The following is a 15,741-nucleotide window of genomic DNA, read 5'->3' as shown; positions in this document are numbered from 1 at the left end:
CCCCCCCACATATATAATATGTATATAACACATATAATGAGGGAGACAACATATATACATATTTGTGCACACATATATGTATATACACATTTATATTATTTCCTCCATTAGAATGAAAGCTCCTTGAGGACAGTGACTTTTTTTTCTTTTTTCTTTGTATCCCCAGATGTAATCACAATGCTTGGCACTTAGTAACCATTTAATACATACTTTTTCATTGATATAAAACACTTGGATCAGTTGACTTCTAAGGTCTCTCCCCAGTTCTAAGTTCTATAATGTTTATTTCCCATCTGGGTCTTACTTGAAGAAATCTAGGTGAAGCTGGGTTATATGATTGCTAAGGTCCCTTCTAGCTTGAATGTCCTCTGGTTCTGAAGTGAAACAACTCCATCCTTAGGAATATTCCCTGCTCAATCTGAATCCCTCTTCTCTTTTGTTATGACCATCTGGAGTTGTAGGATAGGGCTGTTCTCTGTATTTGGTGCCATTCCCAACCTTCCCAGGTGTAGGAATGCTAACCTTCCAAGCTTCAAGGCAGAAACATTTACTAGCAATTGCCCTACCATTTTATGTTTTCTTTCTCTCCAGCTCCCCCACCCAACATTCTAACAGAAAAATCAGAATCTGTGTACTGTTCATTGTTAACTGATAGACATTTTTTTCAAGCCACAATTGTCAAGGTTAACTTAATCTTATAATACGGATTTATAGCTATATTGACATTAGCTGGGCAAGCCATATATCCTGAAACCATAACCTAACAGTGGTCTTTTTAACATCCTCAGCTTCTATTGGCTTTCCATTTACTGGTAATTCTTTTTTTTTTTTTTTTTTTGCAAAAATAGCTATCTCTAACCCTCTCTCCACATTGGTGGCTATACCTATAGGTACTGTGTAAAAGATGAATGAGGAGAAAAAACATTGGTAATTGCTTAAAAACTGCTTGCATTGTTAAACTGCTTTAGAAGGCATTAAGAGGTTTTATGGGAGCTTGATTTGCAAACCTGGCCCCAGGAAGGCAACATAACCAACAGCCAATGTTTTCCCAGAAATAGTTTCTCTCCTTCAATAAATCCTAGCCACTGTTGCCAGATTCATTTTCTGAAGATCACCTCTTTCCCTTGCTCAACACTCTTTACAGGCTCGCTATTGCCTACTATATAAAGTCTACATTCATTAGCCTGGCAGTCAAAGTCCCCCACAGTATAGATACAACCTACTTTTCCAGTTTTGTCTCTTAAGAACATATCAAAGGAAACATGATTTAAAAAAGGCATTGTCTTAGGCAGATGGAGAGATTGATGCCTACTAGATTCATTTTAAGACTGTTTTATTCATATTTATCCATGAAATGTAAAAAGATTCAGAAGGTTTCCACATTTGATGGATGCCCTTGAAATAATATGGATCAAAATTGCATAGGATGAGAAACATGGATAAGTTATAGGAATGCTCACATTCATGAGTTTGGAGTTCTGTTGAAAGATTCCCCCTCATGCACTCTATGCTCTAGCCATCTAATCTAAAGTGGATTAATTTAGTCTGGTGCAAATATATCTCCATGCTTTTTCAACTTTGTGCCCTTGCCTATCCACAATTCCCTCAAACTGAAAGGCCAGCCTCTGCCATCCTATCAAAAGCCTAACAATCCCCCAAGGCCCAGCTCTAATGCTGCTTCCCTAGTTGAAATCATTACTGGTATCTCCCATGCACCCACACACCCACCACCAAAGTAGATATAATCCCTCTGCTGAATCTCCATACTTAACAGTCAGTCAATCCTTCTTGAATGAGGTGGAAAATAGTCATAAGACTAAAAGGAACTGGACACACACCATCATCTTCCCATCATGTGCCAATTAGAAATAGATACATAGCACATTAAGACCAAAGAGAAGCTCCTCCAGCTGTGGTGTGAACTAATCAATTAGGCCTAAATACTGTCATCTAGGGATTTGGGAGCCTAGATATCCATTATGTTGGTTGCTGAGATGCATCTTCCTCCTCCCAGCAGCCAAAGTTACTAGACAGGCAGACCTCTAGACTAGATTTTGGGGGATGAGGCAGCTGCCATGTGAAGTAGGTGGCTCAGGGTGACTATGCACTACTGTGTAGTATTATTGGATTAGGTCAGAGATTCAGGCACTGACCGGGGCTCGGAGTCTTTGGGGGCACTGGGAAGCAGGGGGACCAGAGTAGAAAGTATACCAAGCTGGGAATTCCAGGTTTTTGCCTACAACCAGTTCGGGACTATCAGCTCTGGAGCATTAGAGAAAACTGTTAAATTTAAATGGGAAGAATAGCAATATTTAAAGAGAAAGTGAAAATTTTGGAAGTAGAAACTATATAAAATAAAAGATGTTAACAGCCAGGATTTTATATGGCTATGATCTCCAAAGAATTAACATTGAAGGTCACCCAAAGGACAAATAATGGAGAGGCATGTATTAGATGTGAGCAAACCGTATCACATCGCCAATGAAGAATTATGTAAGAGAAACAGTTTAAAGAATATCAGCAGGAATAAATTCTATTGCTGGAAAAGAAAGTGGGCTGGCCATGTGGCAAGAGTGAGTGCTTTCTTGGTAGAAGATGTAGGGGAAGGCCCATAGCATCTTGAGTGGTGCCCCCTGTAGAGCATTCCTAGGAATACATGGACAAGAATCATGCAAGATGAGAAGGGTAGTGAGAAGGGTCGTATCATAAGGGGAGTAACCACATGAATGAGATCACAATTTCCTCCATGAAAAGGGAGACTTTTGAACCAGAAGGGAGACTTTTGTAAAATATAAATTATTAATCCAAAGGAGAATTTTCCTTCAAAATTTTGTTGAATCTTGGCTTTGATACTTACTCCCTATGAGGCATACAGCAAGTTTCTTTAACTCTAGGTGGCAGTTTCCTCATTTGTAAAATGAGGAAGTTTAATTATATCTCTAAGCAGAGATATAACTAGAAATTCTGGAACTAAATGGTGCCTGCATAGATCATCCATCCCTGTTGGGTACAGAAATACTGGGAGAGAGGGGAGCCCAAGACTCAAGAAACTTCAGCTCCACCCTAGCAATACAGTTGATCCCTGATTCTCTAAGCCTCAGAAAGAGGTGGGAGAAAGGAAGACAGCAGACCCTGGGGAGAGAAGACAGCCCTTATACATGGCAGATAGAGGACCTAAAAGTGTTGAGAGAATTGATACAGGAAGGAAGGACTCACTCCTATGTTTGTAACCCAAGAAAAAGCTCCAGTTGCCTCACCCTGGTTTCAGTTTTGACTTAAAAGTTCCTTTCCACTTTATATTCTATGATCTTACAATTACAGAAAAGTTTTATGAATTTATGGGAGATACTGAAGACATATACTGATCACTTGATCCTTGGGAGTAGAAACTTGAAAATCTCCTGGTGTGAGCCTAGATTTATAAGTATATATTTCCATTTCTTTCCTCCAGATCATAGATGAAGAAGAAACACAGTTCATGAGTAATTGCCCTGTGGCTGTCACAGAAAGCACGCCACGGAGGAGGACACGAATTCAGGTTTTCTGGACAGCTCCACCTGCTGGTACAGGCTGCGTGATTCTAAAGTAAGTTAAGATTGATATCCTTGCAGTAATATGACTCAGCTTCTAGCAGCTCACTGACAACCCACACTGCAGTGGAAACGCAGAGAAAGGCTTGAAAGTGCTCCCTAGGCAGATGATGCCAGTGAGCTTTGGTCTATGTCTCTGATTACCATCAGCACGATCCCCTATTTGCTCCCACAGGGGAAGACATTGATAGAGCTGGAACTCCTCATTGGTAAACTTCTGATGCGGGAGAAGTTTGGCTTTGATGTCTTCCTTTTTTGGCCTTTTCTGTCCTTTCTTAGAGCTTCCTTTCTCCCATGCTAAAAGGCTACACCCCTCTTCCTTGCTTCCATCCCTGGATCCCAAGACCATGGTTTGGCAGGATTTCAGTGGTACAAAACTCCATGAAATCCTGGATGTGTATTTTTCATGTGGGTTAATTTATTTGACAAACATTATTATTATTATTGCTTTTTGGAGGGCAGTTGGGGTTAAGTGACTTGCCCAAGGTCACACGGCTAGTTGCTGTGTGTGTGTGTGTGTGTGTGTTGTGTCTGAGGTCAGATTTGAACTCAGGTTTTGAACTCCTGACTCCAGGGCCAGTGCTCTATTCACTGCACTACCTAGCCACCCCCCCCCCCATTGACAAACATTATTAAAGGCTTATTATACACATAACTTTGCTAAGCTCTGGAGAAAACATGAAGTTTAGGTAGGAAGACATTGTCCCTGTCCTCATGAATCTTACAGTACACAGGAGGATAAGATGCACAGATAATGCTATTTTATTATATGACAAGTGTATAAGCAAAGCTAAAATACAAAGTGCAAAGTGGTGTCTGAGGGTAACTAATAAAGGGGATCAGGGAAGGCCGCAAGAATGTAGCAGTACTTAGTTGGATATGAAATCAACAGCTTACAAGTAGAGAGGCCATTATAGAAGCCTGATGGTTAGTGAAAAGGGCTATGTAGTTAGGAGAAACCTAGTTTAAAACCCACATCTGAGAATTGCTAGTAGTTTGGCTATAACCTCTCTGTGCCTAAGTTTTCTCATTTCTAAAATGGGGTGGGGAAATGATGGTAGCAGACATTGTGTGACTCTTTCAGGGTTACAATATGCTTTACACACAACATCACATTGGAGTATCACTGACCCTGTGAGTTGGGTCTTATTAACATCCATTTTATAGATGAGAAACTGAGACTCAGAGTAATTAAGTGATGATGATGATGATGACAATAATACTTGGCTTTTATACATGCTTTGCAGACATTATCTTATTTTATCCTAACAACAACGCTGGAAGGTAAATGCTATTATCATCCCCATTTGGTGGATGAGGAAACTGAGGCAGACAGAGGTTAAGTGATTTACCCAAGGCCACACAAATAACTGAATCAGGATTTGAACTCATCTCTAACTCCGAGTTCAGTAGTCATTTGCACCACCCAGTGACCTTCAGGTGACTGTGCTGTGGTCACGCATCTTGTAAGTGGTGTTTAAACCCAGATCTTCCTGACTCTACATCATTCCCCCTTACTGTTTCCCACTGATATCCCATCTTGCAGGGCCTTTGTGAAGATCACATGAAGGAACACATTTAAAGTACTTTGTGAACTTTAAGGTATCAATGCAGTGTCACCTATTTTTGTTGTTCATAATAGTATAATTAGCATTAATATTTAATACAACTATTAAAATACATAATATATGCTTATAATGCCTATGTTGTATAAGAATAATTATATTTAATATAGATTATCTTATGTTAGCCTTCTTTCTCTCCTGCCACATGCTAACTTAATACATAAATCAAAGCTAGAAATCCAGGTGCTGAATAGGAAAATGTGGTGTGAGTTTGGGAGCAATGGACTCGGACCCACAAAGAGCTGGTCAGAGAAACAACAGGAAAGGCTGAGAATAGAGACTAATGGAGGACTGATAATCATTTTATTTCCCACAAAGCAGCATTTTTTAATGTCAGAAGCATGCTAACCCTCTCCACCTTTCTCCTTTCCCCCCTTCACCCCAACACACACAGATTGTCTGTCTTTTTGTCTCTATGTCCCCCCCCGTCTCTGTCTCTCCATGACTCCATCTCTCTTTGTCTCTCTCTCTCTCTGTCTTTCTCTGTCTCTATTCCTCCCTCTTCCTTCCTCTTTCCCTTCCCCTCTCTGTATTTCTCTCTGTCTCTCTGTCTGTTTCTGAATCTCCCTCTCACTCCTCTTTCTGTCTCTGTCTCTCTCCCCTCCTTTCTCTTCTGAAGTTATCTTCTTGAACAGTGTGTTCCTTTCTCTGGCTTCCTCAGACCACTGTCTGCTCTTTGACCGTGACACCCTGATCCACCTCATTTCCTTTTTAGTCCAAACTGGACTTTCGTTTGCAAGTTATCTGAGAAGTTTTACCCCCATTATCAAGTGACTGAAATGATTTTTTTGTTTGGTAACTGTCTCACTCAGTTTCTCTTGGCTTTCTTCTTTTATCAGTCTGGAGTGTTTGACTTATCCTGGAACAGTTAGAGATAGGATAGCAAAGCAGTGTGACTGAGTCTTTAGCAAAGAGACAAGAACTTATTTAGCCAAATTAGTGTTGTCCTTCAAAGTAATCCCCTTGGGAGGCTGAGCATGAACATGAGGTCACATTTAACATGCCTTTATATAGTGCTGCATGTTATATGGTGCTATTAGTATCTGCATTTTTACAGATGAGAAATTTGAACCTCAGAGTGGTTAAATGATTTCCCCGGGATCATAGAGCTAGAGTAAAAGTATGAAACAGGATTTGAATCTGTACTTTCATAACAATCAAGTTCCATTCCCTACCCATTATGCCATGAGGACTCCTCACTCAGAGACATAACTAAACTAAACTCCTGTCTTTTACTGGAAGCTGTCCCCAACTCTTCTTAATTATGTTGCCTCCCCTCTGTTAATTATTTCTTTTATAGACCCAGTTTGTGTATATTCATTTGCTTGTCACCTCCCCCCCCCCATCAGATTGTAAGCTCCTTGAGGGCAAAGACTTTTTTTTTTTTGCTTCCCTTTGTAGCCTCAGTGCTTAGCAAAGTACCTGGCACAAAGTAGATGCTGAATAAATGTTAACTGATTGAATTATTTCATCTAAGGCAAAAATAGTTGTGGGGAGAAATATCAACACTGAAGAGGACAACCTGATGGTCATGGTGGTGCAAATAATAGTCTGTGGAGGGCAGGGCAGGGCAGAGAACAGTAGGATGACAGGGACCAGAGGATGGGACTGAATTAGGGTATAGTCATATCAGAAGATGCAGCATCCTGTTCCCTATAACAGAGGTGTCAAACCCACAATCCCAAGCCACAGCACTCCTGAGTAAGGCTGAACCAGATCAAAATATAATTGGGAAATATTTAACAAAATCAACCAAAATACAGTAAAACAGATAACATTACATTTTAAAATATATTTAAGTTAATATGTGCTATGCAAGCATACTCATCTATGGATTAGGGGCCATCATTTCTATTTGAGTTTGGAACCACCACTTTATGGAGTACAGCTCATGTTCACTCTAGGCCAACAGGAGAGATGTGGATAGAGGTAAAAGCTCTATGGTAACGTTACCGTGGGAGTGACAAGTAGGGCCTAGGAGAGGTAGCAGGCTTGCATTGTACAGATGAAGTGTTAGGAGTTGCATAATGGAGACCTCTAGATTTTCCCAAGAAAGAAGCTCCCTCTCCCCAGATTTTGGCATTCTTGGTCAAAGCCCTAATTGCGTAGCCCTAGTTCTGGCTCTGCTAACATTGCTCAAACCATCTACATGCTCCTCTCTGGGGATGTACTATCCAGATTTGCAAAGCATTCTTTTGCAAATCCTCAGTGTCTGAAAATCTCCATCTCCTGAAAGTGAATCTGATTTTCAGAAACAGATGAAAGCCATTTGCAATAAAGTGTGGTGACTGGTGAGTGATGAAGCTGGATAAAACCATGTCTTTCACATGACTAGGAGTGGCTGCAAGAGAATGAAACCTTTTCTTGCAAAGCAAAACTCAATGGGAAGGTTCTTTCTAAAATTCTTTTGAGTAACTGTATCACCGCCAGAATAAATGTGTAGCCCCACTCAGTAACTCCTTTAAAGTACAACATTGTTGCATAAGTTCTATTGAATGATGTTGCACAGGTTCTATTGAATGTTTCCTATTGTCCTGGAGCAATTTCTTCTACCCCATAATCCCCACAGTGCCAAGTGGAGGACTGGGAACATAGCAAGGACTCCATAAAACTTGTGAATGAATACTTTCAGGGAGGTGGTTGAAGAAAGTGTTACAGACAGTCTTCAGCTTCCAGGCAGTCTTCAGAGCTGTGACAGTGTCACAATGACATGGGCTCAAACTGAAACATCTCAGAAGTATACTAGGCGTTTTCAAACCTATTTGGTGGGAGTGCGTGGGACAAAAAGATACAGAAACTATTTGACATCTTGATATATACAACATGCAGGCATGTAGAGGACATCTTCACAATTACATCAAGGATTTCCCATGAGGTACAATTCATGATTGAGGTTCTGATGGGATCCCCTCAATCCTTCAATTTAGGAGCAAAGTATTTTCTGATTCTTTTGTAGCCTTTCTTTGGATGTAATATTGATTTATTGCCCAACATTAAGTGGTAAGAAGAAAATTAATTGAGGCTATATATGATGGGGCTCTGAATATATGCATAGTCAATTTCAAGATAAGCCTGAATGAATTTCTTTGCCATGTGGCAGTATTAGATCGAGAGAGAGAAATTGGGCAGGAAAGGAAGGTCAGGAGAGTTGAAACTGTTAACCCTGCTATTAATAATATCTGACATTTATATAGCACTTTGAGATTTGCAGAAACACTTTTCATACCTTATTTTATCTGTTCCTTACAACAACCCTGTGAGATAAGTGTTCCAACTTTATTATTTGCATTTTATACATCAGGAAACTGAGGATGAGTGACCTAATTAGCCAAGGATGGCATGGATAGCAGTACTGGGGTAGAATTTGAACCCCTCTCTTCCTGACTCCAAATTCAGTGCTTCATGCATTGTGCCATTTAAATCCACCGAAGTCATGGTTGTCGATGATAATGACAACACTTCCTCTATGCCAGCATGAGTGTTTTATACTTTTCAAGGTGTTATTAGCTCCAATAGCTTTGAGTCTGATGATAAATAACCTTGCAAGACTCAGGATAGAAAAAAAATATTAGAGATTCATGAGGCTGTGACATTGATGGTCAGTTTTCTTTCATTTCATATTTAGCAAACATTTATCAAGCTCTTCCTATGTATAATGCATAGTCTTTATAAAATTATTGTTTCATGGCAGCTTTGTCAACTTAAGTTCCACTTTCTTCATGAATCTAGGAATTTGTCCTCTAGAGAAAATAGATGCTGAAAGGAATACAGTTTTTCTTCAAATATAGATGGTGAGGGATTGGCTAATCAGATTTGATTTGCTATGATGTATTAGGCTGTCTAGAAAATAGTGTTGCTATGTTTTCAATTTGCATCAAGATATAAAATAGATACATTCTCCTTTAAGGTGGCTCAGCAAACAGGTAGCTCAGGCAATAGTCACAGGATAATTGGGCCAAGAGAATCAGTCTTTGTTGTAGGTCTTCTTCAGTCATCTAGGCAAGCCAGGCTTTCTAGCAATAGCCATTGTTTCTAGGAAACAGGAAACAAGGCTTAATCACTAGTTTTACTTCTGAAACACTTTCTTCAGCTGCCTTCCTGAAAGTCAAATTCATTCACAAGATTTTATTGAACCCCTGCTACGTTCCCAGCTCTCCACTGGGCACTGTGAGGATTATGGGGGTAGAAATGGCTCCAGAGCAGTAGGAAACATTCAATAAAGGATATTATCAGAAGTGAAATAGTATTTAATGCATTGTATGTGTGCATATGCATAGTCAAGAAATTCATTCAATAATTATATATTGAGTGCCAGGCACTGTGCTAAGTGCTGGGGATGCAAAAAGAGACAAAAGACCACCCCTCCCCTCAAGGAGCTTACAATCTAATGGAGACAACATGCAGTCAATTACATACAGAGCATATGATGTACAGGATAAATAGAGACTAACTAAAAGACAAAAAGCACTGGAATTAAGAGGAGTTAAGAAAGGCTTCCTGTAGATGGTAGGACTTTAGTTGGGACTTAAGAGAGAAAGCCAGGGAGGTCAGTAAAGGAAACTTTCTGTGGTATTTTTTAAAAATAAGATTTAACAAGAGTGATTTAGAACCAGACAGGGGTTGTTTCCTGGCCCGTTGGAGCACTTAGCAATTTGACTGTATGGATTATTTATTTTTTTTCCAATGTGACTGGGTTGTGGGAAGTACACAGTCCTTATTGCTTTCCTGTTGGCATGAACTTAATACCATTCACATTTTCCAGTCAGGTGCAAAATTTTAAACATTTCCAAATTATGAGAATTCTGCTTAGTTCTCTGCATGCCCTTCCCCTCAAGTGGATGGGTTTGCCTAGTCAATTTTCCAGGCAGCCTTCAGAGTTATGATAATGTCACAATCAATGACACAGGCTCAAAGGAAACATCTTAGATGTAATGTAGGTATTTTCAAACATATTGGGTGGGAGATTCTATTCTCCTGAAATCCCCCTAAAGGACTAGTCAAGGGGAGCTGCTCACATGTCCTTTGTGTTTGTCTGGTCTTGGGGAAAGGCCATGTGGCCCCATGTGTCCCACCAGCGTCTGAGGTCTATTAGCTCTTTCCCTCATTCCACCAGAATTGAGCACTCCCTGAACCATTTCTTAAAGGTGAAATTTGAATATTTACAGTGGAGGAAAAGTAAGCCAAAGATTTGTTCAAAGTTACTGAATAAAAAATAGCTTTATTTTGCTCTACCACTTAAAGGGTAGAATTTCTTTCTGCTCTATAAATTTAGGAAGCCCAGCTCTTCAGTCCAATTCACTTTAATCGTGCAAGTATTTAGTAAGCTGTTACTATGTTCAAAGCACTGTGTTAGTTAGGCATTAGGGATACAAAGACAAAAATAAAAGTAGTCCCTGCCATCAAGAAGCTTACATTATTTTACCAAAGGAGGTACCATGTAAAAATAAGTTATATGTGATGATTTGAGAAAGAAGAGGAGAACACTTATGAGTAAGGGATTCAGGAAAGGCTTTTCATGGGAGGTGGCCCATGCACTGAGTCTTAGAGGAAATGATGCAGAAGTGAAGAAGGGAATACATTCCAGACATTGGAAGACAGTTTGTGAACAAGCACAAAGGAAGGAGAGGAAAATGTCCATTTCATGAAATGGAAAGTGGCTGAAACAAAGAGTAGGCGAAGAGGAGTAGCAGATGACAAACTTGGATTCAGATTTTGAGGGGCTATCAATGTCAACCTTATTTTTAATATTTAACCTAGAAGTGTTAGGAAGTGAGAAAATGTTTTTGAGTAGGAGAATGATGTGTTCAAATTGGGTTTTTGCTAGGTTATTTTGTTAGTTGTGTGGAAGCTGTATTAGAGAAGGGAAATCTTGGGAACCAGGAGTCACATTAGGAGACTGCTGAACTAATTCAGATAAGTGGGTTATAAGAGTCAGAACTGGGTAGTGGCCACTTGAGTGGAGAGAAGGGAGTCGATGTGAGTCATATTTTGGATGTAGAATCAATAGGATTTGGCAACTCATTGAATTTTGGGGTAGTGAAGGGAAGGGGGAAAATCAAGCATCACTCTGAAGATGTAGGGGTGGTAGATAAGGCCCTCAACAGAAGGCCAAGAGAAATTTGGATGAAGGGAGAATTTTGGAGTTGTGCTTTGCACATGTTCAGTTTGAGATGCATATGGCACATTCAGTTGGAGATATATACTAGATAGTTGGTTCTTGGGGACAGGAGCTCAAGAAAGAGAGAGGAGCTTACCTGGCAGTCATCAGCATGGAAATAATAATTAAACCCACGAGAGGTTATATGGATATTGAGAGAAAAGATGGAAAGAAAAGAAGAAGGGCTAGGTCAGGGTCTTGAGAAATATCTATGGTTAGGGAGCTAGGATATGGATGATGATCCATCAAAGGAAAAGGAAGAAAAGAAAAAGGAAGCCACATGGGTAGGAGGAGAACAAGGAAAGAGTTAAGGTTACAGAAGCTAAGGTAGTATCCAGGGGAAGAGGGGTGATCAGTGGTGTAAAATTTTGCAGAGGGATCAAGAAAAATGAAATTGAGAAATTGTTACTGGACGCAGAAATGAATAGATCCCTGATAACTTTGGAGTGAGCAGTTTTAGTTGAGTGTTGAGGTTTGAAGTTGGATTGAAAAGCAAATGGGAAGAGAAGAAGTTGAGGCAGTGAACGTAGGTTGCTTCTTCTAGGAGTCTGGCTATGAAGAGAAGTGGAGATTTAGTGAATGCTAAGGTCAGGTGAAAGACCAGCTGCTCCCTATAGTGCTCAGAATCTCAGCAAGTCCTGTGTGGGTGAACAATCTAGGCATTTCTTTGCTTTGGGAGGGTGATGTGCAGGAGTATTTCAAGAAAGTGCCATAATTATAGGATTTTTGTCACAGTGTAGCCTTAGCAGGTGCTTAAAGATGTTAGAACACAAAGACATGGAATATGGATTTTTCTTACCTCATTCCTTCTTAAGGCATCAACCATTTATGAAGTGTTTACTGATTAGTACTAGTTAGTGAACACAACTCTGGGCTGGCCACATTGTTTGAATGCCAGCTGTCCACTTGCCAAAAAGATTTTTATAGAGAACTCACACAAGGTAAACGCTCATATGGTGATCAGAAAAAGTGATACAAGGACACTCTCAAGGTCTCTCTGAAGAACTTTGGAATTGAGTGAGTATCATAGGAGTCACTGGCACAGGATCACCCAGTGTGGCATGCCTTCATCAGAAGGTATTGTGCTCAATGAGTAAAGCAGAACTGAAGTAGTTCCAAAGAAATGTGAGATGTACAAATTTAGAGAAGTCACCCCAAATGCTCACATGGACTATTTGTGCCCAACTTGTGGTAGAGTATTCCAAGCTCGTATTGATCTCATCAGCCACAGTCTAACTGTGTCACACTGTAGCTTGACTCTAACATAGTGATGCCATTTTCATCATCTTAGAGAATGAAAGATAACCAACCAACTAGTTAGTGTCAAGCATTGTGACAATTGTAGGAATACAAATATAGGTAAAAATAAAGAAAGCTCCTACCCCAAAAGAGCTTATATTCTAATTGGTATAGACAGCACATAAAAGAGCCAAAAAGCAGGGTTGGAGGGGCAGGTAGAGAAGGTTCCCATGCAGGAGCAAAAGTAGAGCTGAGAGGAATAGATTGGTTATGATCAGCCTGAGTACTTCCTCAGAATGGATCAGAGAACAGGGCCACAGAGATGGAAGAGTCTTCCAGTGCGAGAAGGCTGCTGGAGATGGAGTTTAGAGAGTCAATCTGAAAAGTACCCTTTAGGGGTTAAAATACCTTAAACAAAAATCATAAAATTTCAGAACTAGAAGAGCTCTGAGAAATCATTTTGTCTTAGAAACACAGAATCTTAGAGTTAGAACAAACCTCAGAATCCAGTCCTCTACCTGATGTGTGAATTCATCTGCAAAATCTTTGATAAGTATAATTTTCTAGGTTCCACTTGAAAATCTCTAATAATGAGGAAGTTACTACCTCCTTTGGTAGCTGGTTCTGTTTTGTGCAGCTCTGATTATTACTAAATTTTCCCCTTAATTTGCCTCTTACTAACTTCCCTTGTGAGTTCTCCATAAAATAGTCCTTTTTTTTTGCTATCTAGTTTTACCCACTGAAGCAACATAACTCATGTCTTCTTCTATATCCCAGTCCTTCAAATATTTGAAGGCAATGATACTTCCCCTCGAATCCAAAGTCTTCTTTTGTCAGGATCCTAAAAATGATACGTTTTTGAAGAAATGTAGGTGCCCTTGCTGGAAATGGAGGCAAGGTGGTGGTCGCATCTCTGTACCTGAAGGCAGCATCAATAGGACAAAGTCTGGCTTGGTGGGGAAAGAAAAAGTGGAACCAGGAGTACATAACACAAAATATTCATAAAGTTGTGGAATAGCACCAGTTGGGACAGTTCCCTGTGACAATACTTAGGAGACCTTCCTTCAGATTGACTTAAACCCATTTTATTCAGCCACCTCTTCCTGAGTTTGGTCATTAAAAAAATTTTTTTTGACACTACTTCACTTATACAGCATCCAGTCTTCCTCTCTCATGGGAGAGTGTCATATGTTTTGCTGACATTCAGGTATACCACATTATCCCATTGATTGACCAGTCACTAGTAACCCTGTAGAAAAACTATATGGAATTTGTCTGGCATGATTTGTTCTCTGTGAAACCTTAGTATCCAGCCCTTTAATTTTATAGACAAGTAAACTGAGATCTTGTGTGAGGTCCCAGTGTGACTTGCCAAAGGTCACACTGTTAATCACAAATCCAGGATAAGAACCTGGTCCCTTGCCTCTCAGAACAATGTTACTCCCAGCACATAATACTGGGTTTTTTTCTTCATTTAGAATGAGTCTTCCCATTGGGTTTTCACCACCTAGCAACTAAAGGTCCATGCTCCGTCACACAGTCCTTGAATCCAGAGACCTCAGGTCAACTGAACAGGAAGAAGTCTTTTCTTCAGCATCTCTCACAATTGTTACCTAGAGTCGACTCAAAGACCTTCAGTGAATGGCAACCACTCAAGGCTTGTTACAAACAGTGAGGTAACCTTATCTGAAAGACAAAAGGTTAAGCCTCAGTATTTAAAGGAACTCTAGTTTTTCTCTAGTATAGCTAGTGCAGGGTGCCATGGAGCTGTTCTCTCATGAGTGATTGTAGCTGAAGTTGGATGATGTTTTCCAGTTGGTACTTGTACATTCTATAGATATCAGGTCTTTCCATTTAATTATATTCAGTGAATATTTTTAAAACACCTACTATTTAACTATGCTAATTGCTTTACATAACCTCTTTGGTCCTGTGTGAAGAAATATTTTCTGCCTTCCTGGAGATAAAAGTTTAGTAGGGGGATAGATGCATACAAAAATAATGAGGGTACATGATAAGTGAATAAGAATTGCAAAGTACCTTGCAAAGTCAGAACTGGGGCAAGGGGAAGGGTGGAGACTTTGGAGGCAAAAACATAATTGTCTCCTGAGGGCATTAAGGCATGCAGAACCCAACTTTCTGGAAGAACTTTAAAGAAAGAGTAGTGTTTTAACAAGTAGAGAGAGTATAGGAAGGCATTTCAATCATAGAAATAAGGATGTAGAAAAGGGGTGGAAATGGGAAAGTGTGGGGCATGTGAATTATAGATCTAGAGTGCAATGAACACCAGATGTCATCTGGTTGCAAACCAGCCATTTTACAGATGAGGAAACTGAGGTATCAGTCATTCAATTATTTTTTCCAAAGTCACACATGCTGTTGGTAGGTGGACCAGGATACAAGCAAGTCCAGGTTATTTGATTATATATCCCATGTTCTTTGCCCATATTAGGCAGTTCAGGTCAAGTCAAGTCAATGAGCATTTATTAAATACTTCATCTATTGCAGGGCACTAGGTTAAGTGCTGGGGATACAAAAAAAGGGAAGAAGAATCTTTGAATGGGATAACTGGGAAATGTGTGAATGGGTGTGAATAGGGAAGGGGACAGCAACAAGTTGTCATTTTGTCTGGAGAGTACATTATGGAGAAGTGAGGGGAATAATATGTATGTAATAAGGACAGAAGTATAGGATAATATTACATTATATAGGGACGTAGATACTAAGTTAAGGATCATAGGATTTATAGGATCCTAGGATTTAGAGCTGAGAAAGATCTTAAAGTTCAAGTCATTGAAGGAACTCATGCCCAGAAAGGGAAATGATTTGCCAAGGTCACACAACTAATGACTAACAGAGAATGAATTTGAAGCTTTGACTAAATCTAAATTTGATCTAAATCTAATATACTTCCAAGTGTATCACCAGAAGCCTTGGTATGAGCAGGGTAACTATTCTAGGCTCTGGGTCAGCAAAGATAAAAAAAAATGACATGGTAAGCAGAAAAAAAGTGTTAGGATGATTTTTTTTTCCTGTTTCCAAGTAGCTGAGAATTTCTTAATCATAAAATTAAGTATACTCATGCTGGTTGAGAGTTTGCAACATCTGGTGTTTAAATTGGGATGGCTTA

General features: G+C 39.7%; 1 protein-coding gene across 1 annotated transcript in view; it reads left to right on the top strand.

Annotated features, from left to right (window-relative positions):
- SPON1 (spondin 1) overlaps window positions 1-15,741 on the top strand; it is a 414,385-nt gene that overhangs the window by 116,898 nt on the left and 281,746 nt on the right. Inside the window, exon 3 of the mRNA XM_069072920.1 lies at window positions 3,452-3,585. Coding sequence (XP_068929021.1) covers window positions 3,452-3,585 — 134 coding nt within the window. The remainder of the gene's footprint in view (window positions 1-3,451; window positions 3,586-15,741) is intronic.

Source organism: Petaurus breviceps, unplaced genomic scaffold (assembly GCF_028583685.1).
Source record: "Petaurus breviceps papuanus isolate PSGF00001 unplaced genomic scaffold, PetGlider_PUasm1.0 140, whole genome shotgun sequence".
Taxonomy (NCBI): domain Eukaryota; kingdom Metazoa; phylum Chordata; class Mammalia; order Diprotodontia; family Petauridae; genus Petaurus; species Petaurus breviceps.
This window is presented reverse-complemented; position numbering and strand designations above follow the sequence as displayed.